The sequence below is a fragment of the Babylonia areolata genome, chromosome 25 (assembly GCF_041734735.1).
Source record: "Babylonia areolata isolate BAREFJ2019XMU chromosome 25, ASM4173473v1, whole genome shotgun sequence".
NCBI lineage: Eukaryota > Metazoa > Mollusca > Gastropoda > Neogastropoda > Buccinidae > Babylonia > Babylonia areolata.
Genome location: NC_134900.1, coordinates 737,825 through 765,559, shown reverse-complemented (window position 1 = coordinate 765,559; position 27,735 = coordinate 737,825). Strand labels below are relative to the sequence as shown.

The following is a 27,735-nucleotide window of genomic DNA, read 5'->3' as shown; positions in this document are numbered from 1 at the left end:
AATGCACTGTACAAAACAAAGTGTTCGTGTCTATCTGGGTTATGTTCATATAATGCACTGTACAAAACAAAGTGTTCCTGTCTATCTGGGTTATGTTCATACAATGCACTGTACAAAACAAAGTGTTCCTGTCTGTCTGGGTTATGTTCATATAATGCACTGTACAAAACAAAGTGTTCCTGTCTGGGTTATGTTCATATAATGCACTGTACAAAACAAAGTGTTCCTGTCTATCTGGGTTATGTTCATACAATGCACTGTACAAAACAAAGTGTTCCTGTCTGTCTGGGTTATGTTCATACAATGCACTGTACAAAACAAAGTGTTCGTGTCTATCTGGGTTATGTTCATACAATGCACTGTACAAAACAAAGTGTTCCTGTCTGTCTGGGTTATGTTCATATAATGCACTGTACAAAAAGTGTTCGTGTCTGTCTGGGTTATGTTCATACAATGCACTGTACAAAACAAAGTGTTCGTGTCTATCTGGGTTATGTTCATATAATGCACTGTACAAAACAAAGTGTTCGTGTCTATCTGGGTTATGTTCATATAATGCACTGTACAAAAAGTGTTCCTGTCTGTCTGGGTTATGTTCATATAATGCACTGTACAAAACAAAGTGTTCCTGTCTGGGTTATGTTCATACAATGCACTGTACAAAACAAAGTGTTCCTGTCTGTCTGGGTTATGTTCATATAATGCACTGTACAAAACAAAGTGTTCGTGTCTATCTGGGTTATGTTCATACAATGCACTGTACAAAACAAAGTGTTCCTGTCTGTCTGGGTTATGTTCATATAATACACTGTACAAAACAAAGTGTTCCTGTCTATCTCTTCCTTCTGAAGTGATCACAGTGCCTTGTTCATTTTCTCTCATCACCCTGACGTGGCTGAAGAGAACTGAGATGAACTGGTAAATGGTGAAATTTCCATAACAGACTTTAAAGGAGACTGTCAATTAATTCATCAATTTATGTACAAACATGCACACAAACACACAAAGCAACAAAAATCAATTCTACTTTTTAATAATTCTAAAAAGCTTTTCAATCAAAAGTCCAAAGTCAAAGAGGAATGTTGATGATCATTGACAATAATCGTCTGGATTTATTACAATGATACATATACAGATATAAACCAAAATCATGATGCTTACTTATTATGTTATTACTCCTATCAATTCAGCTCTGTACCTCTACTTTAAAATGAGAGGAAAAAGGTTCTAAAAAAAAAAAAAAAGGAAGAAAAAAGCCAAGAGGGTGAGGGGGAAGGGGAACAGTATAAAATTAAAAGGACACAAACCACAAATCTAAACTATGGTTAGTCACACAATATCAAACTACAACATTCTTCTTTTTTTTCTAAGTTAAGCTGTAAATTCCTGCATAATCCGTGACTGAAGTTGACAGAAAGAAGTAAATCTGAAAAATGGAATGGAACATATCAAAATGTATCCAAAAAACATGCACACAATACAATGCGAACACTTGCCTCTTACAATACAAGAATGCACAAGCTGTTTGTTTTATTATGTCACATCAGCAGCCATGCAAGTTGATATAAGGAAGTCTGGTGGCATGAAAAAAAACATTTCTAAAAGAAATTGTTCAATCAAACTTCAGTCTGAAGACCGTTAAAAATTCATTCTTACCCAATTAATAATTTCATTCCAAGTAAAACTAATAGTATTATCATTACTCCAGAGTGAGTAATTTTCAAGCGATGAAAACTGGAACAGATCATCAGTGAAAATTTTGCTTCTGAATAGATTGTTGTAAAATATGGTTTGCATGCTGAAAAATAATGACTGAAGCATGCGTAAAGTGTAAATGAAATAAAACTATTTTGTTTGCATGACAACAAAACAAACAAAGCAGATTTTTAGACACAAGTTCTTTATTCTGCTATCTCATGTCAGTTCACAATCAAACTGGATTCAAAAGGAACGTCTAAATCAATTTCGATTGAACTAGTTCCAAACAGCAGTGTCTAACACTTTCACAACATGACAGAAGTGTCCCAAAGAAAAACCTTGACCCCTTTCAAGAACCACTTTTTTTATTTTATTGTTTATTGGGAATTTTCTTCATCTTTAATGGCTTTGAATTATTTCAGTTTGCTTCCTTATCTGCAAAACAGACCCTGAATATCAAAGGCATATGCTTCCTGAATTTTATAAGATGAAAATCAAAGTCTAAAGCCATCCATATTCTTGACCATCACTTCCAAAACACTCACAAAAACTGATGATGGTGTGTGCACAGTGTGTTCAAAACATACAGCAAAACAGAGCACACAAATAGGCCAAGTTCGCATCAGTTTGACAATGGTGTAGAATATGACACCATACACTTCATTTTCACTAGTATCTCAGTGCAGTTATCAGGTGATGGCAACAACACATTAAATGGCAAACATACCACAGATGCAATAACTATAAAAATGCATTAAAGGTCTTTCAATCTTATCAAAGATTTCCTCAACACTGCCAAACAAAACACTTCAGAAATGTTTCAAGTGTCAAACAGTATTAGTCTTCACTAAATGACACTTTCTGAGCACAGCCACTGAAGTTATCTAAAATAATATAATCACATCAGTACACTTGGGTTCACTGAACAATCAAGTATGAATCGACGGTCTGGGTTAACAGGGCACCTGTATAACACATCCAGAAAAAAAGATACTAAATACTAAACGCTAGAAGCCTTAAGAGGAACAGAGGGATATGCACACACACACACACGCAAAATCACCAGGGGGCAGGTTTAGCCAAGGGACACTTCTGACATGCCACAAGAAGGTTGCAAGTTTTCTTTTTTTATTCGCCAGCGTTGATGATGAGGGCCTTGCCCTTGGGGTCATCAAAGCGGTCATTGGTGGACAGGGACATGATCATGTACATGCCGAAGAGGAGGATGGCAATGTGGATGGCCGTGGGGAAGAGAGCCATCCAGATGGCGGTGGAGAACCAGCCCACACAGTCCTGTGACAGCAGGAACTTGCCCCCTTGCACGTTGAAAGGCTGCACCTGTAAAGAACAAGGTTGTAATCCAAATGAAGACACAAGTATGTTGAAAAACCTGTGAGATGGGCAAGAGTCCAGACACAAAATGACCACCACAGCAAAAAAAGGTAACCTGGCAAGTACTGATCTGCAGTTCCAGTTTCTAAAGGAAGCTTCACCGCGTTCGGACATATCCATATGTACACCACATCTGACTGGCAGACGCCTGACCAGAGAATGTTATTGTGGGTGAAGCATGCAACTTGCTTGGTCAGTGAAATAATAAATCAGTCTGACAAAAATGCCATATAACAATATTTGTCATTTTCCAGCAGTCTGAATACAAAGTCTTCTGTGTAATGCTTCTTTTCCATCATGCCTTCAGTCTAATATAAAAAAGATATCAATTCACACACACACACACACACACATATATATATATATAATCAGGCTGGGAACTGTCCAGTAGAGTTTCCTCTGAAAATCTGCCGGGGTCAAGGGGCTGCCTCGGGCCCCTGGTGGGGTTCACGGGCAATTGGTGATTTTTAAGAGCTTTTTATGTTTTGTTTTGTTTTTTCCTCTGAAAAATGTTTTCCCCCTCTAAAATCAACTGCTTTTTCACTGAAAATAGCAGATCCACTATGAGTTCCACAGCCTGATATATATATATATATATATATATATATATATATATATATATGTAGAGAGAAAGAGAGAGAGAGAGAGATAGATAAATAGATGAATAAAAAGAAACAGCATGACCACTGACAAAGATATCGTCAAGAAAAAAACACGGACTATCCACAATCACCCAAAGCTAGACTCTACAGCTCAAGAGTTCAAATCAAATCATGGTGCTTAGACCTAAGTTAGAGCCTCGCCAACCACTAAGGCCATCTCCAGGCCATCACCACATTAACATCAATTTCCAAGTCAAGGGTAAAAAACAGCAAGCGCCTCACCTACCACTGAGGCTATCTCAAGGCTATTACCAGTTACCACCAATTTCAAGGTTAAAAAAACAACAACAAAAAACCCCAGGAAGGACAGCTACAGACCTGGAATCCTCCGAGGATGATGGTGGCGACCATGGGCTCGCTGGTGTTTTTGGGGTACCACTCCATGGAGGAGCAGTGGAATGAGTACAAGAGGGACATGACTGAGTCGTAGCCCCGTGTCACCATCACTGCGTCCTTCACCATCTCACCGGCTCCCGAGGAGTTGATGCTCAGCTTCGCCTCCTTGATCTCCCAGCGGTCAAACTGGTGCTCGAACGGCAGCCTGGATCAGACAGAGGAAGATGGTTAAACACTTAACGAAAAAACTGACACACTAGTGCCAGGTAAGAAGCCATCAAAATGCTCCGTGCACACAAAAAGCAATATAACCCCCCGCCCCCCACCTACATGATACACTACTACTTAACAAGCCATCAAAATGAACCATGCACAGATACAATGATACACATATAGCCTAGTGGTTTAAGCGTTGGACTTTCAATCTGAGGGTCCCGGGTTCAAATCACCTTAACGGCGCTTGGTGGGTAAAGGGTGGAGATTTTTCCGATCTCCCAGGTCAACATATGTGCAGACCTGCTAGTGCCTGAACCAACGTCGTGTGTATACGCACGCAGAAGATCAAATATGCACGTTAAAGATCCTGTAACCCATGTCAGTGTTCGGTGGGTTATGGAGACACGAAAATAACCAGCATGCATGAAAACACGATAGTCATTGGCAAGTGGATGTTGGTTGTGTAATGGAAAGAAAGAAAGAAAGACACACACATACAAAAAAATCTAGAACAAAAAAAAAAGAAAAGAAACAACAAAAAAAAACCCCTAACTATTTACCAGGCACCAAAATGAACCGTGCACACACACACACACACAAAATGACTGTCTCCAATAAACTCCTTGCGGTGTATATAGATAACAGTGACATCAACTGAGGGTAAATCCTTGACATCCTTGCTGTTACCTGTTGGAGAATGCTTTATTCTAAAAGATTATACATTACTAAGCATTCTTTTTTCTTATTTATTTTATGTATACCTTGTGGAAACAATTATCTTTTTTGTATGTCTGCTTTTAAAGGTGATGGCAAATTAGCAATTCATAAACATCTACCACCCTGCCAAGATTTGCTCCAAAGTAACTTGCATCTGCCGAGAAAATGTGAATGATAAACAAAATAGTGTTAGTAAAGCCATCAACAGCCCTCCCAAAACAACAACAACAACAACAATAAAAAACCAAAAAAATACCAACACCACCACCACCACCCTCTCACTCACAATCCTGCACTGCACTTACTCCAAGTCCACACTGTAGGTATCTGTTCCGTTGACCTTGATGTCCTTAATTGAGAGCGTGACGCTGGAAACAATCAAACCCACATGTGAAACAGCAAGCTGCAGAGAAGTGGACAGCACATGAAGCAATGTCCTGATAACACTGAGAGATGTAATATCGCTTGGCTTATATCAGAGATAAACATTAGCCAACAGTTGGAACAACACCAAAGTGAGAGCTGTGTGATCAGCGGATCCTTCTCTGCAGTGGGAATTCAGTTACAGCTATGTCTTTTGTAAAGGGCTATGATTGTTGAAGTAGGGGGCCAGATTGTACTAGCCCTTAGTGCTTCAGCCTGAAGGGCTAGTTGTCTCCTCTGCTGCTTTGATTGTCTTAGTCATACATGACTAACATACTGTGATACAATAACAGAATGGAAAATTAATCAAGTTGGCTGCCAGATTTCTTTTTTTCATTTATAATAATAATAATAATAATACTGTGCATTTATATAGCACTCTTTCTCACTAAGAGCTCAAGGCACTTTACATGTAAGACATTTAAAAATTTTTTTTTTTTTACAAATTACATAAATAATTCATGACCACTCTTTCTCAAAACCCATCCACCCCCCACCCCCAGCCCCCACACATACTCCCTTTCCCACTCCTCATACATATATCCAAAGTGAGCTGACATGGGTAGTGTTGGAGAACAGCTGAGAGTGCCTATAGATAGGTTTTAAAAAGATGAGTTTTTAGTGATGAGCGAAAAGCAGAAATAGAATCAGATGTATGGATATGATGAGGAAGGTTGTTCCAGATGTGAAGAGCAGCAAAGAAGAAAGAACGTTCACCATAGGTTCTTGTATTGACACGAGGAAGTTTCAAAAGGTAACAGTCAGAGGAAGAGCGGAGATTCCTGGAGGGTGTGTAAACACTGATAAGTGAATAAGTGGATCTTCTTCTTCTTTGTACGTGGGCTGCAACTCCCACATTCACAAGAGTGGGCTTTTCCGTGTATGACTGTTTTTACCCAGCCATGTAGGCAGCCATACTCCATTTTCAGGCATGAAAAAGTGGATAAAAATACCAAAGCACCAACCTGAGAGTCCTGTTGGGCCCCACTTGCAGGACCATTTCCGACTCTTCCAGCTGGGTGTCGTTGGCAAGCAGTTTGAACTGGACCTGACAACTGGTGGGCTGGTTGTCGCTGTTGAAGCCTGGCACTATGCACGCACTAAAGGACGTCAGGTACGCATACACCGTGTTGTTCAAGGATGTCACGTTGAAAAAGATGCCGTCCTTGCTGGCATCCTCTGGCTTTTCCATAAGCTGCCGGGTTTGGTGAGTCTCGCGCTTCTGCCTCTGTTAACCCATAGGTAAAAATAGGGGCAATGTTTCAATTACTTTTCATCTTCTTCCTTTCCACTAACTTACTGTAGCAGCCTGTACAGTACTAGAAGAATAAGTTTCTCAAGTCTATCTTCTTCCACTTCATGCCATTGTCTTCAGTATTTCAGTTATAACGTGGAAAAAAGATTATTAAAATCAGACAAACAAACAGAACAAAAACTAATTCTCTCTTTGTTCTTAACATACATCATGGGCAGTATGGCAGTTCAGTAAGCCTAGAAACTGTATTTCTAGGTGATCTATCATTATGTGATAATCTGTTAATACTGACACACAAAAAATGCAGTATCATTGCCAGAGTAATTAATATCGTCTGTAATTATCTCATTCTTTATTTTATTTCTTTTACACTTAAAAAATTAATTATTATTATTATCCTATTTCATTTTATTATCATTATTTTTCTGTCCTTTTTCTTCAGCATTTAAGGAGTGCCAGGCATACATATAGACAGTTCAACAGTGTTTAAAAATGCAATGCTCATAAATCATCACTTATTTAGGAGAACTTATTTTAATCTTTTTTAGATGCCTCCCTCTTTCTCCTTTTATTAAGTTCTAACTTCCAGGTTTCCACTAAATGACAATCTCCCTCTTTCTCCTCCAATTAAGTTCTAACTTCCAGGTTTCCACTAAATGACAATCTCCCTCTTTCTCCTCCAATTAAGTTCTAACTTCCAGGTTTCCACTAAATGACAAACTCCCTCTTTCTCCTCCAATTAAGTTCTAACTTCCAGGTTTCCACTAAATGACAAACTCCCTCTTTCTCCTCCAATTAAGTTCTAACTTCCAGGTTTCCACTTAATGACAATCTCCCTCTTTCTCCTCCAATTAAGTTCTAACTTCCAGGTTTCCACTAAATGACAATCTCCCTCTTTCTCCTGCTATTAAGTTCTAACTTCCAGGTTTCCACTAAATGACAAACTCCCTCTTTCTCCTCCTATTAAGTTCTAACTTCCAGGTTTCCACTAAATGACAAACTCCCTCTTTCTCCTCCTATTAAGTTCTATCTTCCAGGTTTCCACTAAATGACAAACTCCCTCTTTCTCCTCCTATTAAGTTCTAACTTCCAGGTTTCCACTAAATGACAAACTCCCTCTTTCTCCTCCAATTAAGTTCTAACTTCCAGGTTTCCACTAAATGACAATCTCCCTCTTTCTCCTCCAATTAAGTTCTAACTTCCAGGTTTCCACTAAATGACAAACTCAGCAAACTGATTTTGCCCTTTCATTTCCTTCCTCCCAATGCTCCCCTCCACTGGTTTCTCTCCTTTTTATCTGTTCTGTCCCAACTTGACGTGGGTGTTTATCAGGGACCAACATCTAGACTGACCTCCTGTGAGGTTTCCGCTGTGTAGAGAGCAGTGTATTTCACATTCATCTTCTGCAGCTGCCTCGACACTTCCCCGATCACATCATCTGCACACAGTCAAGTTTGGTTAACTTCAACCATGAGCGCTCACATACATAAAGATATAACCTAATTCAGCAGGGGAGTTCTGCATGTGTGTGTGTGCATTTAATAGCACAAAATACATTAAATGAGATTATAAAGTGGAAAGAAATATCTAATCAAAAGAAAAAATAATATAAACACCACCACCACCATAACACCACCACCAAACTAATGCTTAAGCAATCAGCCTAATCAAGATCACAACACTGAATGTGAACAAGAGTATATGCATACAAGCATTTGATTATTTCTATTATAATACAAAATATATTATGATGAAACTGGTAATTGAACAACTAAAATCACTGGTTTGATCAGAGAATGGTGCAACACCTTTGTGCCAGAGAATCACAGAATTTACATTTCCAATCTGCATTTCATTTTTATTATATTTTTTTTTTACTGTGGTTGTAAAACCACCTTGACAGACCAGTACTTTGCATAGGACAAGACCCAGACCACTGCTAATGTCTACACAAGAGTCTGGGAAATACACGTGTAATAAAACCAAAAAAATAGGGTTTTTTTTTGCAAAGACATTGAAAATAAAACTTTTAAAACTTCAAAGACAGTAGCGAGCGTTTTGTGCTCACCGTTGGAAGAAATAGCACCCTCTGCATTCTCTGAACCTGCAATGGGCAACAGCCGTACAACCACCAGGTGATTTCCCTTGCCCAGGTCAAGGCCAGAAAGGTCGGAGGCCGACGCCACATCGTGGACGGCTCCAGGGAAGTCGCGGCGAAGAGCATCCAGAGCCAGGTACGAACCCCCTACCCGCGGCAACTCCAAGGAAAAGTGCTCATCCAGAAGACCCTGCAGGACACAAAGTTGTGAAGGGAGTGAGGGTGGGGTGATGGAGGAGGGTGGTTCTTTTTTGACTGTTCACAATCTACAGAGAGAAGGAAGGTGGTAGTTTCTAACAAAAAACATACTTACATCTACACATGCATGGTTCAAAAATAGACCTACAAATTTGTGTTCATCTTTAGCAGTTTGTGTGTGTGTGTGCGTGTGTGTGCTTTACTGGTAAGGTGACATTTTGAGTGTATGTATGCTTTCCTTAAAAAACATGTTAATCACACATGCAAACTGTCTTAGAATCTGCATCAGTGCATGGTTTAACTCACTCGCTGCCATTGTCCGCATATGCGGACATCGTCGGAGAAAGCGTTGGATGCCAATGTCCGCATATGCGGACTTGGATTTTAAAAAGTTGTGCTGTCAGAGTGACGCGTCGGATGCGAAAATCAAAAGCAGATGTGATATCTTACGTCACCTCTGGTCAGCTTTTCATTCACACACGCTGCGTGTGTGTCGCGATAAGCTCAACCGCAGTTGATAACAAAGCGTGCCCCCTGTCAGCTTTGTAAGTTGTTTGAGAAGATGGCGTCACGGCGAAGTGTTCGACACGGTCGGAGAGGTGAAATGTTACTCAACGTCGAAGATGCTTTGGAAATGATCCAAACTGAAGGCTCTGATGTCGAAGGAGATAATGTTGATTCTTCGGACAGTTAATTTGAACCAGATCCCGATGAACTAGAAACAGATTCGGCTGCTGAAGAGAGTGTTTACAATGGAGAGGAAAGTGAGGGACATGTGCCAGCAGATGAGACAGACAAAGACGACGAAACCACTGAGAAAATGGACGATTTTGCAAGTGTTTTCACCAGTGATTGGACTGACAATTTTTCCTTTTTCCCTCTTGCACATCCCTTCACTGGCATACCAGGTTTGTCAGCTGACTGGCCAGTCAACACCCAGCCGGTTGAGTTTTTTCTTTGTTCTTTGATTTTCATTATGTAGAGACAATATATTTTTTTGTATGTGTGAATTTCAACTTTCTTCACCACCTGTTCATACTTCATTGCATGCACTAGGTCTTCAGTTCCTCAAATAGTGTTAGAATGTGATGTGAAACATGTTGGTGTACCTTTCTGATGGGTGCAAAAATGCTAAAAAATACACTAAATATGGATACCGCGATCAACATCAAGATAGTGAGTAAATACTTTGATTTTTTGCACACATATGGAACAACATTCCTTGCATACATATACTAAATATCAATTGTCTGGGTGTTTATTTGGTTTTTTTACAATTTTTTCCCAATCCTATACAAACCCTGGGTTTTCAGGGATTGGCAAGGGCAAAAACTCTTGGCATGGAGTGAGTTAAAACAAATTTCAAGTGTACTTTATTGTCTCACATGACAAATTACTGTGGCCTCACAAATTAAAACACACAAATAAAAAAAACAAAACCATATCATTATAACTTATCACATTGATCAAAAGAAGGCAAATGGAATATAACATGCAAAAAGTGCATTCATCACAGATCATCACACATACACATACACAAGCACACTGAAGAGGGAATGTTGCATCTCTCACAAACCTTAACATTCTTGAAGGCACCCCCATCGCTGGTTGGGTTGTACACATCCGCATATTTGGAAATGTCATTGATGGTCAGCTGAAAGCAGATGGTTGACAGCATTACAACACAGACATACAATTTATATCAGATTCATCAATTTAAACTAGTTCTGCCCCACAGCTGTATCAATGTCTGCTATAAGAACAACTCCCCTGGACCAGCACTACATCAGACCACTGCAGTAAAAAAAAAAAAAAAAAGAAAGAAAAAGGTTAATAAACAAAAATGGTGAAAACTGTTACAACCATCGTGACAGTGCTTCTATTACAGTTCTGCATTTCTTCTGCTGGTCAGTTGCTGCACACGAACTGAAAACACCCAACACAAGACACCTATATATCTGCAATTTGTAGTACTGGTTTGGTGGATACAGATTTTGTTTTTCACTTTGATGTCTCCATGTGCTCTTGTGTGGTAAAATGCACTGTTAATGTTATATTAATGTACTGTTTCATGTGAGGCACTTAGAACCCATCTATGGGGAGTTTGCACCAGAAAAGTACAATATATTATTATTGTGAGTATTGATGATCAGTGTGTCTGTACCATGAGCAGTGGACCCATCCTGCACGTCATCCCCAGTCAGAGAGAACATTACAACAGATAAGCAGCAGCTCCCAGACAATGCATGGTAGCATGGATAAGGATGGTTTACCTTGTCTTGCAGGAAGGCAACAATGACACTGGACTCTTTGCCAAGGAGACGGGACAGATATTTGGACTGGAAAGTGTCCTGTGAAATTTGGTCAAATGCTGGAACCTGGGGCAAGTCACTCAGTGGTCTGCAACATTTAAAAAGTGGCAATGATTATTTATTTATTTTATAGTAAACTGAAACAGACAACGAAAACGAAAAAAAAAAAAAAAAAGTAGTGAAGGCATACACGCACACATACCTTTAGCTACAGTTAAATGTCAGTATGAGTATCATTCAGAGTTAGAGTAAATGAATCAGCTCAGTGTAGATTTATATATTTTGTTTTGATGGGCGCGGTGGCTAAATGGTTAGTGTTTGATTCTCACCCAAGTTTTCTGGGTTCAGTCCCTGGTTTCAGTGCACCTGGCGGCTTCAGGGTGGAGATTTGACCAATCTCCTAAATCAACATATAATGCAGGCACACTGGTGTCTGAACCCCCTTCTGTGGATATACATGTGTAAGATCAAATATGCACATTAAAGATTCTGTTGAAGTGTTATCCATGTCAGTGTTCAGTGGGTTACGGAAACATGAAAACACCCATCATGCATCAACCATGACAGATTCAACACCAAGTAGTTGATGGTTGTGTAAGGAGGGTGAGTGAACACCACATACCGCAACACCCCTTTTTATTTTGCTTTTGTTTTGAAAAACTCCTCTTTGAATATAAATGACTTTGTTGAATGTCAAATAATTTTCATGTTTAGAAGCATTTTCACTTAATTTCATTGAGACAAGAGCAATAATATCAAATTCATAATTATGGCTAATCGGTGTAATCTATCATCAAAATTATTAAAATTGTCTTCAAAAAACAATCAAATAAAAAATTGTCCAATAAAAAATACCGATAATCAATAGTACAATAAGCTTAAAAATAAAACAAAACGCACTGATCTCGTGGAAGTCATATGACTGCCCAGGACAATGTTAACAGTTATTGACACACACAATGACACAGTTACCAAGTGAAGAAAAAAAAAATTAGTTCATTCTTGATGTAAGGTTACTACCAGCTTGTCTGTGTCACAATTGCATGTCGCCTCCTTGAAAATGAAAATGTCAAGAATACAGTTTTCTGCACTCATGCTCGGGCACAAGTCCAGGGTACCCATGCGGGCAAGTCGGGGCGAAACATAACCCGAATCATTCTGGTCCTAAACAAATGTATAAGTGTATGGCGAAAATGTTACATAAAGAACGTCTAATTACCTCTCTGGAGACCACATTAAGACAGGCACATCACTTGCAAATGCGGCTGAAACAGCCACCAACACCAGCATACAGAGAGTCACGGCCATCTTGCTCTTATGATAAATAGTGAATTGCTTCTGGTGAAGTCAGTGCGTCACGTCGTCGACAAACTATCCTCGACAACTTTCGGAACTTTCCGTATGAGACTTAAAACACATACCAAACAAAACTTAAAAAAAACAACCCTAAATAAAGTAATAGACATCAAAAATTAATAAAATGGCGAAGTAACATTAAGTTTGTTCAGCTAGGCAAAGAAATAATGCCGATAACAAAGTAAATCAAGTAGTCGAAGTTCGATCAATCTCTAATTGTAGGGATTTGTCCAAAAAGACGACTGTACTACTTCCGCCTCTTTTCTTCTGGGTCTCTCACGTGGACAAGACATCCTCATTCCATCATGGGTGAGTTTGAAACGTTTCGCTTTTTCTGTTATTCAGTTTTTGCTGGTTTAGTAAAATGATAAATGTACAATCTGGAGAATTTAGGATTCGCATCTAAATGATGACAGTTATGATTTGCCAAACGAATCCTTAAAATGCCTGATTAAATCTTTGTTCAAATAAGAAAGTTGGGCACAGCGGTTCATACCGGGGGACCTCAATGTCGGTATTTTCATCTTCGTTCAGTTTTTTGCTTTGAATTGAAATATTATTCTGATGCTCATGTAGTTTTAAGCATACGTGAATGACCTGTACTGGAAAGAGACAGGTCCCTTTTTGTGTATACTATTTTCTTTAGAAAAGAGAATCAGTACATGTAATGATGTATCATTGTATGGCTATACTGGGTATGCTATAAAGGGTTTAATGATCTGTTCATGACCTTTTCTTTTCTTTTTTTTCAAATAGAGTGTTTTTATTTATTTTATTTTGCCCCCATACAAGTTTGCACATCGTTAAGAACAAGTAAGGGCAGAGAGAGTGGGACATGGCATTTCACCCTGATAAGTGGTAAGTGCAGCCAGCTGCCCATAACCCGTAGCAGGAAGCCCATGAATGCCAGTACCACCTACTCTCTCCACGGTCACACCCTCCAGCGAGTTCCCTCTTCTAAGTACCTCGGAGTCACACTGCAGACCGACCTTTCCTGGGACAAGCATATTGACAATACCTGTGCGAAAGCCAACAGAATCCTGGGCTTCCTGAGGCGAAACCTGAAGGTGTGCTCCAAGACGACCAAGGAGCTGGCATACAAGGCCCTAGTTCAGCCAGTTGATCAAAAAAGTCCAGTGAAAAGCAGCCAGGTTTGTCTTAAACCAACACAGGAATACCTCTAGTGTGAGTAACATGCTCCACCAGCTCCAGTGGCCTTCACTTGAGGAGTGCCGATGCATTGCCAGGCTTTCCATGCTATATAAAATAAAGCATGGTGAAGCATGCATGAAATGCACAGCCCTCAGACCTCTGCCCCCAAGCGGCAGAAGAAGCCAACACAGTCAGATGTTTCAACGCATCCCCAGCCATACGGAACACCTTCCCAAGAACAATCCACTACTGGAAGAATCTCCCCACTGAAACAGTCCAGTCCCCAACCCTGGGCATCTTCCTCCGGAGGATGTCCAAGCAGTAGACTATTCATTCATCACTGCCCCCCCCCCCCCCCCACTCTGGCTCCCCCCCCCCCCCCCCTTCCCGACCCCCCTCAGGTTGGAATCCCAGCAGCATTTGGACTGATTGGTCTTTTGAAGTTCTCACTGATAAAAAGACATGTGGTTAGCTGGGCAACATAATAATTTTATTTGATTTTTCAGAAAATCACTAAATGAGTGAATGTAATTTTTCCTGTCTTAGTATCTGACTTCTTGAAAAATTATAAAAAGAAAGAAAAATCGTGAAAGCCAAGATATATTTTGCAGCACAGGACTTTCAATTTTATGCTGTTGTATTTGATCCTGACAACATCTGATGGGCTAATGTTGGGAAGTTTTCCAGTCAGGACAACAGATGTGCAGATCTGCCGCAAATACAAGTGCCTGAACACCATCTGTGTGTGTACACATGCAGAAGATCAAATTAAAGATTATACAATCCACATCAGTTTTGTGGGTTCTGGAATACAAAATTCCCCAGCATGTTTGGAGAAAGAGAAAAGAAAAACAATTATGAATGTGCTGTGATACTTTAATTGCCCCTTCCCCATTGTCATTTTTTCCTCAAAGCTTAGCAGATGTGGTGTAGTGTATATGGTCAATCTGCTCTCAGTGAAGTTAACTACATTACAACTGTAAATGAAACTGATAAGACTAAGTAAACAACTGATTCCATGATTGCCACAGGGCTTTAAGTTAATCACTGTTATTTATCCCTTGCCGCCCTTTTGTTTCACAGGCAAGCCTATGGGATTGCGGACAGCGCGTAAGCTGAAAGATCGTCGTCGTGATCAGAAGTGGCATGACAAGGACTACAAGAAAGCTCACTTGGGAACTCGCTGGAAGGCTAACCCTTTCCAGGGCTCCTCCCACGCCAAGGGAATTGTCTTGGAAAAAGTGTAAGTTTTTCAAGTGTGTAATTTTTGTATTTTGTATTTGTACATTAGTATTATTCTTTTTATCACAACAGATTTCTCTGTGTGAAATTCGGGCTGCTCTCCCCAGGGAGAGTGCATCGCTACACTACAGCGCCACCCATTTTTTTGTATTTTTTCCTGCGTGCAGTTTTATTTGTTTTTCCTGTTGAAGTAGATTTTTCTACATAATTTTGCTAGGAACAACCATTTTGTTGCCGAGGGTTCTTTTATGTGCGCTAAGTGCATGCTGCACACATGATCTTGGTTTATCATCTCATCCGAATGACTACTGTCCAGACCACCACTCAAGGTCTAGTGGAGGGGGAGAAAATATCGGCGGCTGAGTAGTGATTCGAACCAGCGCGCTCAGATTCTCTCGCTTCCAAGGCGGACGCGTTACCTCTAGGCCATCACTCCACTTAAAGTATGGACTCGCATGTGTAAACAGAGTAAGCCTATGTATGTAAAAAGTGATTGTGTTATTACTGTCTTGTGTGTGTGTTTATGCTGTGTTTGGGTGTCAGTGATAAAGTTTAATGTTGGCTAATTACAGAATGGTGGATATGAAGACCTTTCCTTTCAAGGTCATGACTGTTTTGCTGCAAGATAAGTTTCACACTCATAGTTGTCTTTTCTAAATCTGTGTGATAATTTCACACACTAGTCTCGATTGCCTTGCCTCTTTTTGCATTTCGTTTTTGTATTTTACTTTTTGTGTTTTTAAATTTTGTGGGGAAAAAAAAAATCAAATTGAAAATAAAGAGTAAAACTCACGTTTTGTTTTGTCAGTTGTACTTGCAAAAGTCTGTGATCCTGACTGAAACTTGTAACCAAATTTATGCACACACTGGCCCACTGACACCATGTACACAACCACACAGAGACGCACACACAATCAATTATATATGATTTGTATTCTTGTGCTCATATACACACAAATGCAAGGTGTATGTCATGATGTGTGCACATATTTTATGAACAATATATATGTACACAAACGCAGTTTTGACAGTTTTGTCCTAATGCTAATTTTGTTTTCAGAGGTGTTGAGGCCAAGCAGCCCAACTCTGCCATTCGCAAGTGTGTGAGAGTGCAGCTGATCAAGAACGGAAAGAAAATCACAGCATTCGTGCCCAATGACGGTTGTCTGAATTATGTGGAGGTGAGCCAAGGAGACCTTTACCTCATTTGCTTTTACATTTTTATGAGTCTGGATGCATGTCATAGTGTACACACTATGTTTATACTCAATACATTGTCATAGGGACAGTGTACACACTATGTTTATGCTCAATACATTGTCATAGGGACAGTGTACATACTATGTTTATGCTCAATACATTGTTATAGGGACAGTGTACACACCGATGTTTATGCTCAATACATTGTCATAGGGACAGTGTACACACTAAGTTTACTCAATACATTATCATGAAATATTTTGGCCATATATGCCTGCCGTAAGAGTTCACACTGGCGACCTGCCGTCCCAGGACAGCTTTTTGATTTGTGACAAGCACAAGATGAGATAGATGGCTGTGATGATACTTAAGCGTTAATTGCAATATTCGTTTCTTCGGTCTGGAGAGTGCTGTAGTGGACAATCAGTTTTGATTGAAGTCGCCAAGTCAGGCTGACTGTCAGCAACTTGGGACTTAGTATGAATGCAGCCGTATTATTTTGGGGGGGAGGAGGAGAAGAGATGTATCTTCTGAAGATTTTTTTTCAAATACATAAATACTGTACATTATTGTGAACGAGGGCGCAGGGCGCAAGTGGGTGTACATGTGGTGAGCAGTCATTTAACACCAACGTGTTTCCAGGAAAACGACGAGGTTCTGGTGGCTGGATTCGGTCGTAAGGGTCATGCTGTGGGAGACATCCCCGGCGTCCGCTTCAAGATTGTCAAGGTGGCCAACGTGTCCCTGTGGGCTCTCTTCAAGGGCAAGAAGGAACGTCCCCGATCATAAAATTTCAATTTCAGCCTGTTAGCTCATTAAAACTGACAAAGTGATGCTCTGGTCTGGAAATTGTGTCTTGAAGGATTGCGTTTTTGAGGCCGTTCTGTGTGTGCGAGAGAGAGAGACCCGTACTTGACAGGTTGGTAGTATTTCAGTTTCTCAAGGAGGAGGCGTTGTGTTCAGACAAATCCATATATGCTACACTCCATCTGCTTTGCAGATGCCTTTCCAGCAGCATAACCCAATGCACTTAGCCCTTGAGAGCATGCTTATACTATAGAATTGTGTACCAGAGGACAATTCTCTCATTGCCATGGGTTCTTTTTCAGTGTGCCAAGTGCATGCTGCACACAGGACCTCAGTTTATTGTCTCGACCAAATGACTTGTAGCTCGGTTTGATTTTCCAAACTTGGGAGAAAGGGCGAGAGCAGGATTCGAACCCACACCCACACCGACTCACTGTATTGGCAGCTGACTGTCTGAACAATTCTGCCACCTTCCTCTGTGTGGTTGCTAGTAAGCAAGGGTCACCAGGTTTCATGCAATGTTCAATTAAGTTCAGACCTTCAGTGGCGTGGGCGCTAGTCTTTTAGATGACTGAAAACAAAAACCAACCCAGCTAGGTTCCCATGTGCATCATGTACCAGTCTTACATAATGGAAACCATGGCATAGAGGTTTGAAAAAGAAAACCCACTTCCATTGATAAACAGCCTGACCACTTGCGTTGGACTCTAAGGGAGAGTATCCATATTCCACAGATAAATGTCTTGCGACAAGGGAGTATACACATTTTTTTGTGCGCGTGATTGTTAAGAGAAAGGGAGGTTAGCACCGCTTCCCCCATCCCATGCTATTCAACTTTCATTTACCAGTTGTAAGCTTTCAAGGTTTGAACAGCATGTTGGGTCTGTGTGGTGTTATAATATAAATATATAGATTATACCTCAATTTGATGCCTCCTTGTTGCTGAACCTGAAGCAATGTTTCAGTCTCCCGTCACCAAGTTTTGTATGATCAGAAGATGTGCCTGTGTAATCCTTTGTCTGCCCTTTTACATTTTCCATGCAACTGTATCCCAGTTCCTTTTCCGCCCATCTTCATGCGAGTTTTACACATGAATGTGTCCATATCATGCACGTTTTACACATGAATGTGTCCACATCAAACTTATTTATGACCCGAGGAGTGAAATGCGTTGTGAAGATATATGCATTTGTATTTATATGCCAAGCTATGAAAATGCATGCGTTTGCATGTGCGTGTGGTTAAAGCTCTATTAAACTGAAGTTCTTGGGTTTGACTATCAGTGGCTGGTAGGTAAAAAAATTTTGCTGGATCTCCTGGATGAGTTCAAATGACATGCAGACCTATCACAACTTCGCCAGTTGTCTTTGTATAGTATATCAGATATGCACGTTAAAAATCCTGCAATCCATATCAGTGTTTGGTGGATGATGGAAACGCAGAGAAAGGCCACCATGAACCAGCTGACACAAATTAGTCGGTTGTGTAATGGAAAAGAGGGGGAGAAGAAGAGGAATACTAGCATTTCTTGTGTCACAACAGATTTCCCAGTGAAATTTGGGCTTCTCTCCCCTGGACAGCATGTCTCCATAGTGCAGCACCACTTTTTTCTTTTTTTTTTTTTTTTTCACTCTCCAAGCATTATTTCTTTATGTCACTAAGTGCATTTTTCTGTAGAATTTTGCCAGGGACAGCCTTTTTGCCACGTTTTTCTATATGCATTTTTATGTGAACTTTGAGCATACTGCACACACATCAGTTTATCGTCTCATTCATGACAAGTGTGTGGACCACCACCACTCGAGGTTTAGTGGAGCAGAAGAAAATTTTGGAGTGAAGGATTAAATCCCATGCCCTCAGATTCAGATGCATTTCCACTAGGCCACCACTTCTGGGTGTATGTGCATTATGTGTGTGTCAGTGTTTGAGAGCAATTCAGGGAGAAGAGAATGAAAAGAAGACAAGAGAGAACTGAGAAAGGGGGTGGAAGAAAGACACACACACAAATCATAAAAGTCGGATCCAAGACCAAGCAAAAAGGGCTGGAGACAGCAGGCACTTCCACTGGAACTCAAGCACCACAAGTCCTGTCTGGATGGGTTCAGTATTTTTTCATGCAACTAAAACAAATACATGACACCTCAATACAAAAAAAGTAGGAAAATGCTAAATTTAATGAGATTTGTTTCTCTCTAGTTTGCTGTTAAAAATCAAACACCAAATAAAATTAAAAACATTTAAAAAGATGGGAAAGGAAAAAGTACCTACTCCTTTGCACAGATGGAAAACTGACCCCCCCACACCCCCTTCCCCCATAAAGGCAATAGTTTTCTCTGACCACTCGCCCACATAAACTGTTTAAAAGCACCAAACACCCCACATTTACATCATTATATTCATTTTGGACATGATGTAAAAAGTACAGTTATTAAACCATCTGAAAGGGGGGACAAAGGAAAAGAACACTTTCAATGATCGAATGAACAGATTAATGACCCAACATGCGGCAGCTTGCTGCTTGTTCTGGGACCTGGCAATTGTAACTTCAAGCGATTTAATTTCCTCCTCCACATCAAATATCCATATGAAATCAAGAACAGCAATGAAGCACATAATTATATTTTGTTTCGTGTCAATTCTCCACCACCCCCAAACCCCCTTTTATTATTATTTTTTTTTTTTTTTTTAGTACTTATATGGCATATGGATCACTTTTCAAGATGCGATGCTTCCTTAAACCAACTTTTTGTTTTATTTAAACTGCAGACTTGTGTGTTTTGCACCAAAAGTAAACACCATGACACCTTTGAGCCTGAAACTATGTTCATCACTGATTATATCAACCCATCAGCTACCCTGATCTAGTTCTACCATTTGTGAGGGTGTGGCTACCACCACACACCAATTTACCTGTATACAAACATGCACCTCAGTGGTTACAGGTGCAGACACAGGACTCTTCACCACCCACCCTCACATGATCTCTGCCTCCAGTTCGATTCAAATGCACATTACTTTGAATTGATTTAAGAAATGATACATGATCACAATGATCTCTGCCTCATTATCCCCCCCCCCCCCTTTCTAACTAACCCCTTTCCCCTCCCCCCAGAAACTTCGTTTTAAAAGTGATTTCTAAGGTGACAAGAGAACCAAGTTTTGACAATAATATATTTGTTATGCTGTACATCTTGTTCATGGCATTTAGCTGGCACTGCAAATACATTTTGGCCAAGGTATGGCATCTTCAAGAAGAAACCAAGTCTGACGAAACTGACAGTCCATTTTGGGAGCCAGGAGTTGTGCAAAGTCCGCCCAGGGCACCCACCAGACCAGATGCCGTGACCACCACCGTGTCCGCCGGAACAGTCTATGGCATAGAGCTCCTGCACCTGAAGCCTCCCTGCCGAACAAGCACAGGAATGGCGAGTGACAATGATAATGGATGCTAACGATGAAAACATCTGTGGGGTGATGGCCTGGTGTTAACATGTCTGCCCAAGAATCAAGAGAACCTCAGTGCACAAGATAGAATCCCACATTCGCCAGTATTTTCTTCCCCTTCACGAGACCAACAGTGGTGGTCTGGATGCTAGTCTTTTGGATGAGAAGAGACCAAGACCCAATGTGTTGCATGCACTTCGCACACGTAAAATGACCCATGGCAACTAAATGGCTGTACAGAAATCTGTAGATAAAGCAACTTTACTAGTAAAACAGATACACTAGCATGCAGAAAAAAGGGGGAAAATATGGGCAATGCTGCACTGAATCAAAGTACTTTTCCTGTGAAGAGCGACAAAAATTTCAGAGAAATGTATTGTGTTAAGAGTGACCACTAATGCAATACAATAAGCAATGACAATGAAACTTGTCCATTTCGGAAAACACACATGCACACACACGACAGTTTTGTTTTTAGCGCTCTTCTGCGCCGTTTACTGTTCATTGGCATTTCTCAAATGCCTCTCATTCCGAGTCCCACATACACAGCTTCACCTGTTTGTCTGTCGCAGTACAAGCACTAGCAGTCCAGGTTGAACTACCGATTTTGGGTCACCAAGAAACCACACACCAGAGAAGAGACTGCACTGCTGCTGAGTCACTTTGGTGGAGTTCAGTATTGCCTGTTCCAATTTAATGTACTTGGGACACCACCTACTACTCTATGCTACAAATGTATTCACAAATCAGCCCCTTCCTTTCTCTGTGGCTGCCTTCACCTCTACACTCCATCTCGATCACTACGATCAGCTTCGGATCCACTCTACGCATACCCAGATTCAAACTCTCGACTGTTGGCCGCCGTTCTTTCTGTCTCTGGACCTTACAATTAGAATGGACTTCCTCTTTCGCTTCATCAAGTCTCCGCACTCAGCTCTTTCAAGTCTAGCCTTAAAACCCACCTCTTCCCAAAATAGCCTCCATTCCCTGCCTCTTCCTTGTCTTCAGTTTCTCCAGTTTTAGAGTCATGCGTGTGTGAGAATGACTGGTGCGAAAGTGCTTTGATTTGTCTATGCACAAGATTCAGCGCTATATAAATACCATTATTATTATTATTACTATGTAAAAGCTGTCAGAACGGAACCTCAGTTTGATTTTCCAAACTTGGGAGAAAGGGTGAGAGCAGGATTTGAACCCTCACACACTCACTGTACTGGCAGCTGACCGCCTTAACAATTCTGCCACCTTACTCCATATGGTTGGTAGTAAGAAGGGTCACCAGGTTTGATGCATGCAAACGGTTTATTGTTGCCTCTTCACTCTACGGCCCTACATAAAAGCAGAGCGGAACATACACAGCCGTTTGTTTATATTTAGGTTTTTGCTGCTCACCCCATGGGTTGTGGTTCTTGGCAGCCTCTGGATCTTGAACTGTCATGCCCTCAGTCTATTTTCTGTTCACCAACAGTTCTGGTCAAAGCAGTCACCAGCCATGGCTCTGCAGCAGGAATCAGATCAACACTGCCCACCAGAAAAGATAATGATAACTGATGTAATATTAAAAACAAAACAAAAAAACCCTACTACTATCACCGCTGCTGCTGCTACACACTCAATTCATGAGCACACATGCAGACAGGGTAAATATTACCTCCCTCACGTCACTATAATCGACTTAAATGATGGATAGTTTGGTCCTGACGTAGCCATCACGACCTTGAAGTGAAGCTTGATGACGGGACAGTTTCACCATCATCCCCCAAGGCACACTGTGTGGGAGCGTAGGGGGCAGAATACATGGACTTTATCATACGCATACTCACCCATTCATTAAAATAAAATAACTAGCAAAGAAAAGCCACTGACCTTTGCTGTAAATCATACTGTACTCATGCCCTCTGGCAGACCCAAAACTGGCCCCACGGCTATAAACCCTGCCTACACTGGCCCTTGTTGCCGCCGTGACCCAGCAGGGCAGACCTAAACAAACCCCCGTAACATAATTATACATTGTCTGCATGGAACAGACCTAAACAATCCCCGTAACATAATCATACATAGTCTGCACGGAACCAGTGACACCACAGAACTGAAAGCAGAAGACGGCTTACATCAGAAACAGAACAAGAAGCTCAATAGCCGGAGCACATCAGCTAAATTTTGAATAGAGGTTGTCATACGGTGTGTGTGTGTGTGTGTGTGTGTGTGTGTGAATGCCACGTCAAAAATGTTTTCCTTATGCCAGCGTACAGCCAACCACAACGGCCATCAAGGCTGAAACGTCAATTATGATAAACTGAAAATGTATAACTTCAATTTAGAGAAAAAAAAAGAGAAAGTCAAATTGTCGGTTAAATAAAGCCAAATTTGGGTATGGGGGTTGAGGGTGCAGTGAGTGCGGGACTGTCACAGTGACACAGCAGACCACAACGGGCCATCAAGGCTGAAAACGTCAAATTGAAAAAGTCAACAAAAAAACTCCCAATTTTCGAAATAAAAATCAAGAGGTCAAATTAGCAACAACAAAAAAAAAAAAAAAAAAAAAAAAAAAAAAAAGGTGGTGTGAGCGGGTGGGGACTGTGTCCTGGCCAAACCAGCAGACCACAACGGGCCATCTCATGACGGACACAGTCCTTTCCTCTATCAAAGCCCAGAGGTCTGTTGACGCTGTTCGTTGAAATGAAATGATGGTGCTTTGAGCCTCGCCGACCACTAAGGCCATCTCAAGGCTATTGCCATGTCAATACCTACTACAAGGGTAAAAAACAAAACAAGTCACCGCTTTAAGCTTTCCACTCAAAGTTTAAAAAAAACCTTCCATAGTTTAAAACCTTCAAATCTGATTAAAATTTTTCACCTCTTTCAAGAAGTCCATCAGCGCCCACGGAGAGACATCACGAAACAAGGTCTGTCATGCAGATCCCAACAGTCAAGGAGCATGCGTTTCACGGTGAGAGGCTCATCACAAGAAATACATCGAGGGGCCTCTTCGCCCTTCAACAAGAATGAGCAAAAAGAAAAAAAATTGTGCCCCGCATGCACTCTGCACAGATGCTGTACATTGTTCAGTTGAAGAAGCAAATGAGAAAAAAAAGAAAAAAACCATTCGGACTTTCCAGCCTCCATCCACTTGAGTCCCAGCAAAGGGTAAACTCTTAAAATGTTATCCAGTACGGTTCAGGTGAGGAAGAAGCAAATGAAATAATTCAACCTTTACAGTCTCCATCTGCACGAGTCCTAACAAAGGGAAACTCCTAAATATTGGTTATCCAGTATACTGACAGAATGAAATCATGTTGCTTATAGTCCAGCCGACCACACAAAGGCCATTTCAGGGCTGTCCTGTACAGACAGGGAAACGGCACATCGAAAGATGCCAGATCAGATCAAGAAACTATACCCTTCAACAATTCCTGTCCCATCTGACCAAACCACAACCTTCCAGCACAAATACTGATGCTGACAATCCACGACCAGCCGATGAATCGACGCGGACCTCCCAGACCTTAAGTCCGGGTCAAATAGATGTGTTGACCTGAAAACACTGAAAGTCACAATCAACACGCCAAATAATTCCGTTGAAGTCCGGGTCACATAGCTGTGTTGGCCTGAAAACACTCAAGTCACAATCAACACGCCAAATAATTCCGTTAAGTCCGGGTCACATAGCTGTGTTGGCCTGAAAACGCTCAAGTCACAATCAAGCTGCGCCTGTAGCTCCGTGCCCCCTGGCCAGGTTTGACGCCGTAGAGCTTCATGGGTTGGGCAGTGTTGGAGGATGTGTTCAGGGGTCTGGGGTCCAGTGCCACATGGACACTCATCAGTGTGGGCGATCTTCATACGGTGAAGGTGACTCAGTAGTCGGCAGTGGCCGGTTCTCAGTCTGAAGAGGACAGTCTGCTGGTGTCTCTGGAGCTGGTGGATTGGATCGACACCACTGTTTGCACCCAGCCTTCTCATCCACTGGTTCTGGTAACGGTTGTGGATGATGGTCCTGGCCTCTCTGTAGGTCACGGGGTGGCTGAACTGCTTCATTTTGCTGCCTGCCTTGGAGAGAGCATCGGCCTTTTCGTTCCCCATGACCCCACAGTGAGAAGGAACCCACTGAACAGTGACAGTCGACCGTTTTGAAAGGTCATGAAGGGCTGCTTTGATTTTTAGCTGCTGTCCTTGGTGATGGAGCATCGCCTGTTCGTTCCTCAACACGCCAAATAATTCCTTTAAACCTGTAAAAAAAAAAAAAATCTGGAAAAAGAAAACATACATTTCCGATACATTTTTTCAGAAGTTGAAATCCAGAATAATTATCTCTGCTTTTGTCATCGCTGCCACATTTCTCACCGGGTTACAGCATCTGAAAAGCATTAGAGGAATGAAAAATACACCTGGAAACTAGAACCACTTCCTGGTTTAGGAAATACACCTGGAAACTAGAACCACTTCCTGGTTTAGGAAATACACCTGGAAACTAGAACCACTTCCTGGTTTAGAAAAAAAAAGGATTAAAAGCATGGTTCAAAAAGCCACAACTGAAAAGCCTACGTATATATATATATATATATATATATATATATATATATATATATATATACACATGCATGCATGCATACAATCAATCATTTTTGTGTCACATCACATTGTATCACATTACCTTACATAGTTAAACAATGCACACACCATATACATACGGATATGTGTGCATTCACAGTTACACATATACATGAAAAAAGTATTCTAATCATGTGCAATACACTATATTCTTCAGTACTTTGCTACTTAATGACGCTTTGCTCACCGAGATCTGATTGCATAGGCTGGAAACAAGTCATGAAACTCCGTAAAACCTGAAAAAAAAGCTGGAAGTTAATAATACATGCAGTCAGTCATAACAGCAAGTCATGGAATCGGCTCAAGGAATGAGCTTTTCCGCTGTAATATTTACATTGCAAAATAGTATGTATATCAAGACCTGTAAAGCAGTTTTTACATGTTTTATCTATAGTCTTATGTACCTTACCAATGTCTTACTTTAATTAGCTCATAACATTATCCATCTGTCATTAACCTACCACCTATCAAGTTCTTTAATGTTTTTAGTGCATGTATCTACCGAATCAATCTTATCTTCAATATTTATTTGTCGTGTCAATCTAATATATCCACTTATCTACCTGACACACCATAACCATGTTTTTTGGGTGTTTTTTTTATCTATATCAAGACCGACAAAGTTTTCACAGTCTATATTTATCATTCATTCTGATCCAGGTTCTCTGCCTTTATCAACATTGATTTACCTTACACATCTACCTACGTACTAACTATCAAGGCCAGCAAAGTTTTTACTTATCAATCGGAACCTATATACCTGTACTACCTATCTTTTATCCTATGCATGTCCCTACCTTCAACTATCAAGACCATCAAAGTTTCTTGAAGATAACTTGATTTACATGATCGATATGGATCACACCGATCCTCAGTCGTTCCAATGGAATGCAAACTGAGAAAGGTGATTGTTTATTCATAAAATATAGTGGAAACTGGCTGGATACTGTTTTTTTCAGAATTCATTTTGAAATACCAAAAAAGGACAGCCTGCCATAGCGGCAAAGCACTTGACTAGGAAGTCAGTGTCCTTGGTTCGAGTCCTGCAAGAGCTGGGAAATCCCACCACAAAGCCTTGGGTCGTGGTATGGATGGGTACTAGGCTTTCGAAAAGATAAACCGTCGCGTACACATGCAGTAAGCACACGTTAAAGAACTCACGGCAACAAGATATGTCACTGAAACTTTGGTAGAAAAATCCACTTCTAGTAAAACAATGCTGACAGAAAAAAAGGAGGGGTTAGCACTGTATTGTGACCAAGCGCTCTCCTCAGAGCTGCCCGAATTTCACAGAGGAATACGCGAGAACTGATCAATCCACTCCAGTCTGTGCTGATGGCACCGAGTGGCAGCAAAGGACATTGAAAAAAGTCATCTCGTCCAGAAAACCGGTCAGTTCTATTTGACTCTTGGTGGACTTAGTCTCAACTCCATTTCAAATCAGCCCTGCCCCCTGGAGTTAGAAATCAAGGAGAAGCAATAAGACTGATCCTAACAACAACGAAAGACTTCAACTGAAATCATGCGATACCTGCTCCTGTGCATGCAGTTGTCAAGCGAAATGAGCGAGCCGAAAGACAGGTACTGCTACAACGATCGGCTCACAGCCAGGAAATCCAAATAAGATGCAGACGATAACTTTTAGAACAGCCTCAAAAAGAAGAAAAAAAAGAAGTAAAATCACAAACCTAAACTGAATGAAAGAGTAAAAACCAAAAAACCAATGCTGTCACCATCTCAATTCAAGAATGCAGTGGACTTCCCTATCCCTAATCTTACCCAAAAGTCGATTGAAAAATTAGTTGGCTGCGCTCATGCCGTTAAGGTGACTGCACGCTTTCAGTTGACGCCAGAACATCAGCTGGGTCTTTGGCACACTCTCAGTTGACGCCAGAACATCAGCTGGGTCTTTGGCACACTCAGTTGACGCCAGAACATCGGCTGGGTCTTTGGCACACTAACAGCAGTGGAGCATTGGCCTGGAAGTCATGCCGCGGCACACGAAGCGAGTGTTCACGTGTCCGGATCTCACGTAAAACACGCGGCACCAAAAGAATTATCCCTTGAAAAATTCTGCAGAAAAAATCCACTTTGATTAGTCATTCGGGTGAGACTAAGTATAAACCATGATCCTCTGCACAGCATACACTTAATGCACGTAAAATAACCCATGGCAACAAAAAGGTTGTCCCAGATAGCTTTAGAAAATCACATCCACCTCGAGTTTTGTTGTAGATGCCAGTCATTTGGATGAAATGATAAAACGAGGTCCCGTGTGCAGCATCCAATAAGCACACGTAAAATAACGCATGGCAACGAAAGGATTGTTTAAGGCGCTGTACAATATCACGTTTATGGTAAGTAAACCAAGGTGTGCGTTGTATTGCGTCGACGCGCTGTCCATGGAAAGAGCAGCACGAATTTCACACAGAAAAATCTGTTGTGACAAAATATACAATGTGTAGACCGGAATTTTTACTATCCCAGTCACTGAACCTTCAACGGTGGTCTGGGTGCTAGTCTTTTGATTGACACATACACTTAGCGTTCGTAAAAACCGAACCCACAGCAACAAAAACGTTGTCCAGGGAAAAACTCTGTAGAAAATGAATACAATAT

The 27,735-nt window shown here is 41.0% G+C and overlaps 2 protein-coding genes across 2 annotated transcripts; one reads left to right on the top strand and one right to left on the bottom strand.

The window, feature by feature from the left end:
• Positions 1 to 1,371: 1,371 nt before the first annotated feature.
• LOC143299484 (V-type proton ATPase subunit S1-like) lies at positions 1,372 to 12,669 on the bottom strand. Its single transcript, XM_076612718.1, has 9 exons — positions 12,527 to 12,669; positions 11,269 to 11,395; positions 10,572 to 10,649; positions 8,768 to 8,987; positions 8,052 to 8,137; positions 6,410 to 6,672; positions 5,327 to 5,389; positions 4,071 to 4,293; positions 1,372 to 3,036 (listed from the first exon to the last, which is right to left on the bottom strand). The coding sequence occupies exons 1-9, from the start codon at positions 12,613 to 12,615 to the stop codon at positions 2,827 to 2,829; spliced, it is 1,359 nt and encodes a 452-aa protein (XP_076468833.1). The 5' UTR covers positions 12,616 to 12,669; the 3' UTR covers positions 1,372 to 2,826.
• A 145-nt stretch (positions 12,670 to 12,814) lies between these two features.
• On the top strand, positions 12,815 to 17,090 carry LOC143299478 (small ribosomal subunit protein uS12). The gene is made up of 4 exons (XM_076612709.1): positions 12,815 to 12,972; positions 14,899 to 15,058; positions 16,118 to 16,238; positions 16,900 to 17,090. The coding sequence occupies exons 1-4, from the start codon at positions 12,969 to 12,971 to the stop codon at positions 17,044 to 17,046; spliced, it is 432 nt and encodes a 143-aa protein (XP_076468824.1). The 5' UTR covers positions 12,815 to 12,968; the 3' UTR covers positions 17,047 to 17,090.
• The last annotated feature ends 10,645 nt before the right edge of the window (positions 17,091 to 27,735 follow it).

What these genes read in the sequence shown, in the direction of transcription:
- LOC143299478 (XM_076612709.1), top strand. An exon ending in GGAATTGTCTTGGAAAAAGT is followed by an intron (nt 15,059 to 16,117) that starts GTAAGTTTTTCA and finishes TTTTGTTTTCAG; the next exon opens with AGGTGTTGAGGCCAAGCAGC. An exon ending in GTTGTCTGAATTATGTGGAG is followed by an intron (nt 16,239 to 16,899) that starts GTGAGCCAAGGA and finishes ACGTGTTTCCAG; the next exon opens with GAAAACGACGAGGTTCTGGT.
- LOC143299484 (XM_076612718.1), bottom strand. Translation starts at nt 12,615, where the DNA reads ATGGCCGTGACTCTCTGTATGCTGGTGTTGGTGGCTGTTTCAGCCGCA. An exon ending in GTGCCTTCAAGAATGTTAAG is followed by an intron (nt 8,988 to 10,571) that starts GTTTGTGAGAGA and finishes TGTGTCCTGCAG; the next exon opens with GGTCTTCTGGATGAGCACTT. An exon ending in CAGCGGAAACCTCACAGGAG is followed by an intron (nt 6,673 to 8,051) that starts GTCAGTCTAGAT and finishes ATGGGTTAACAG; the next exon opens with AGGCAGAAGCGCGAGACTCA.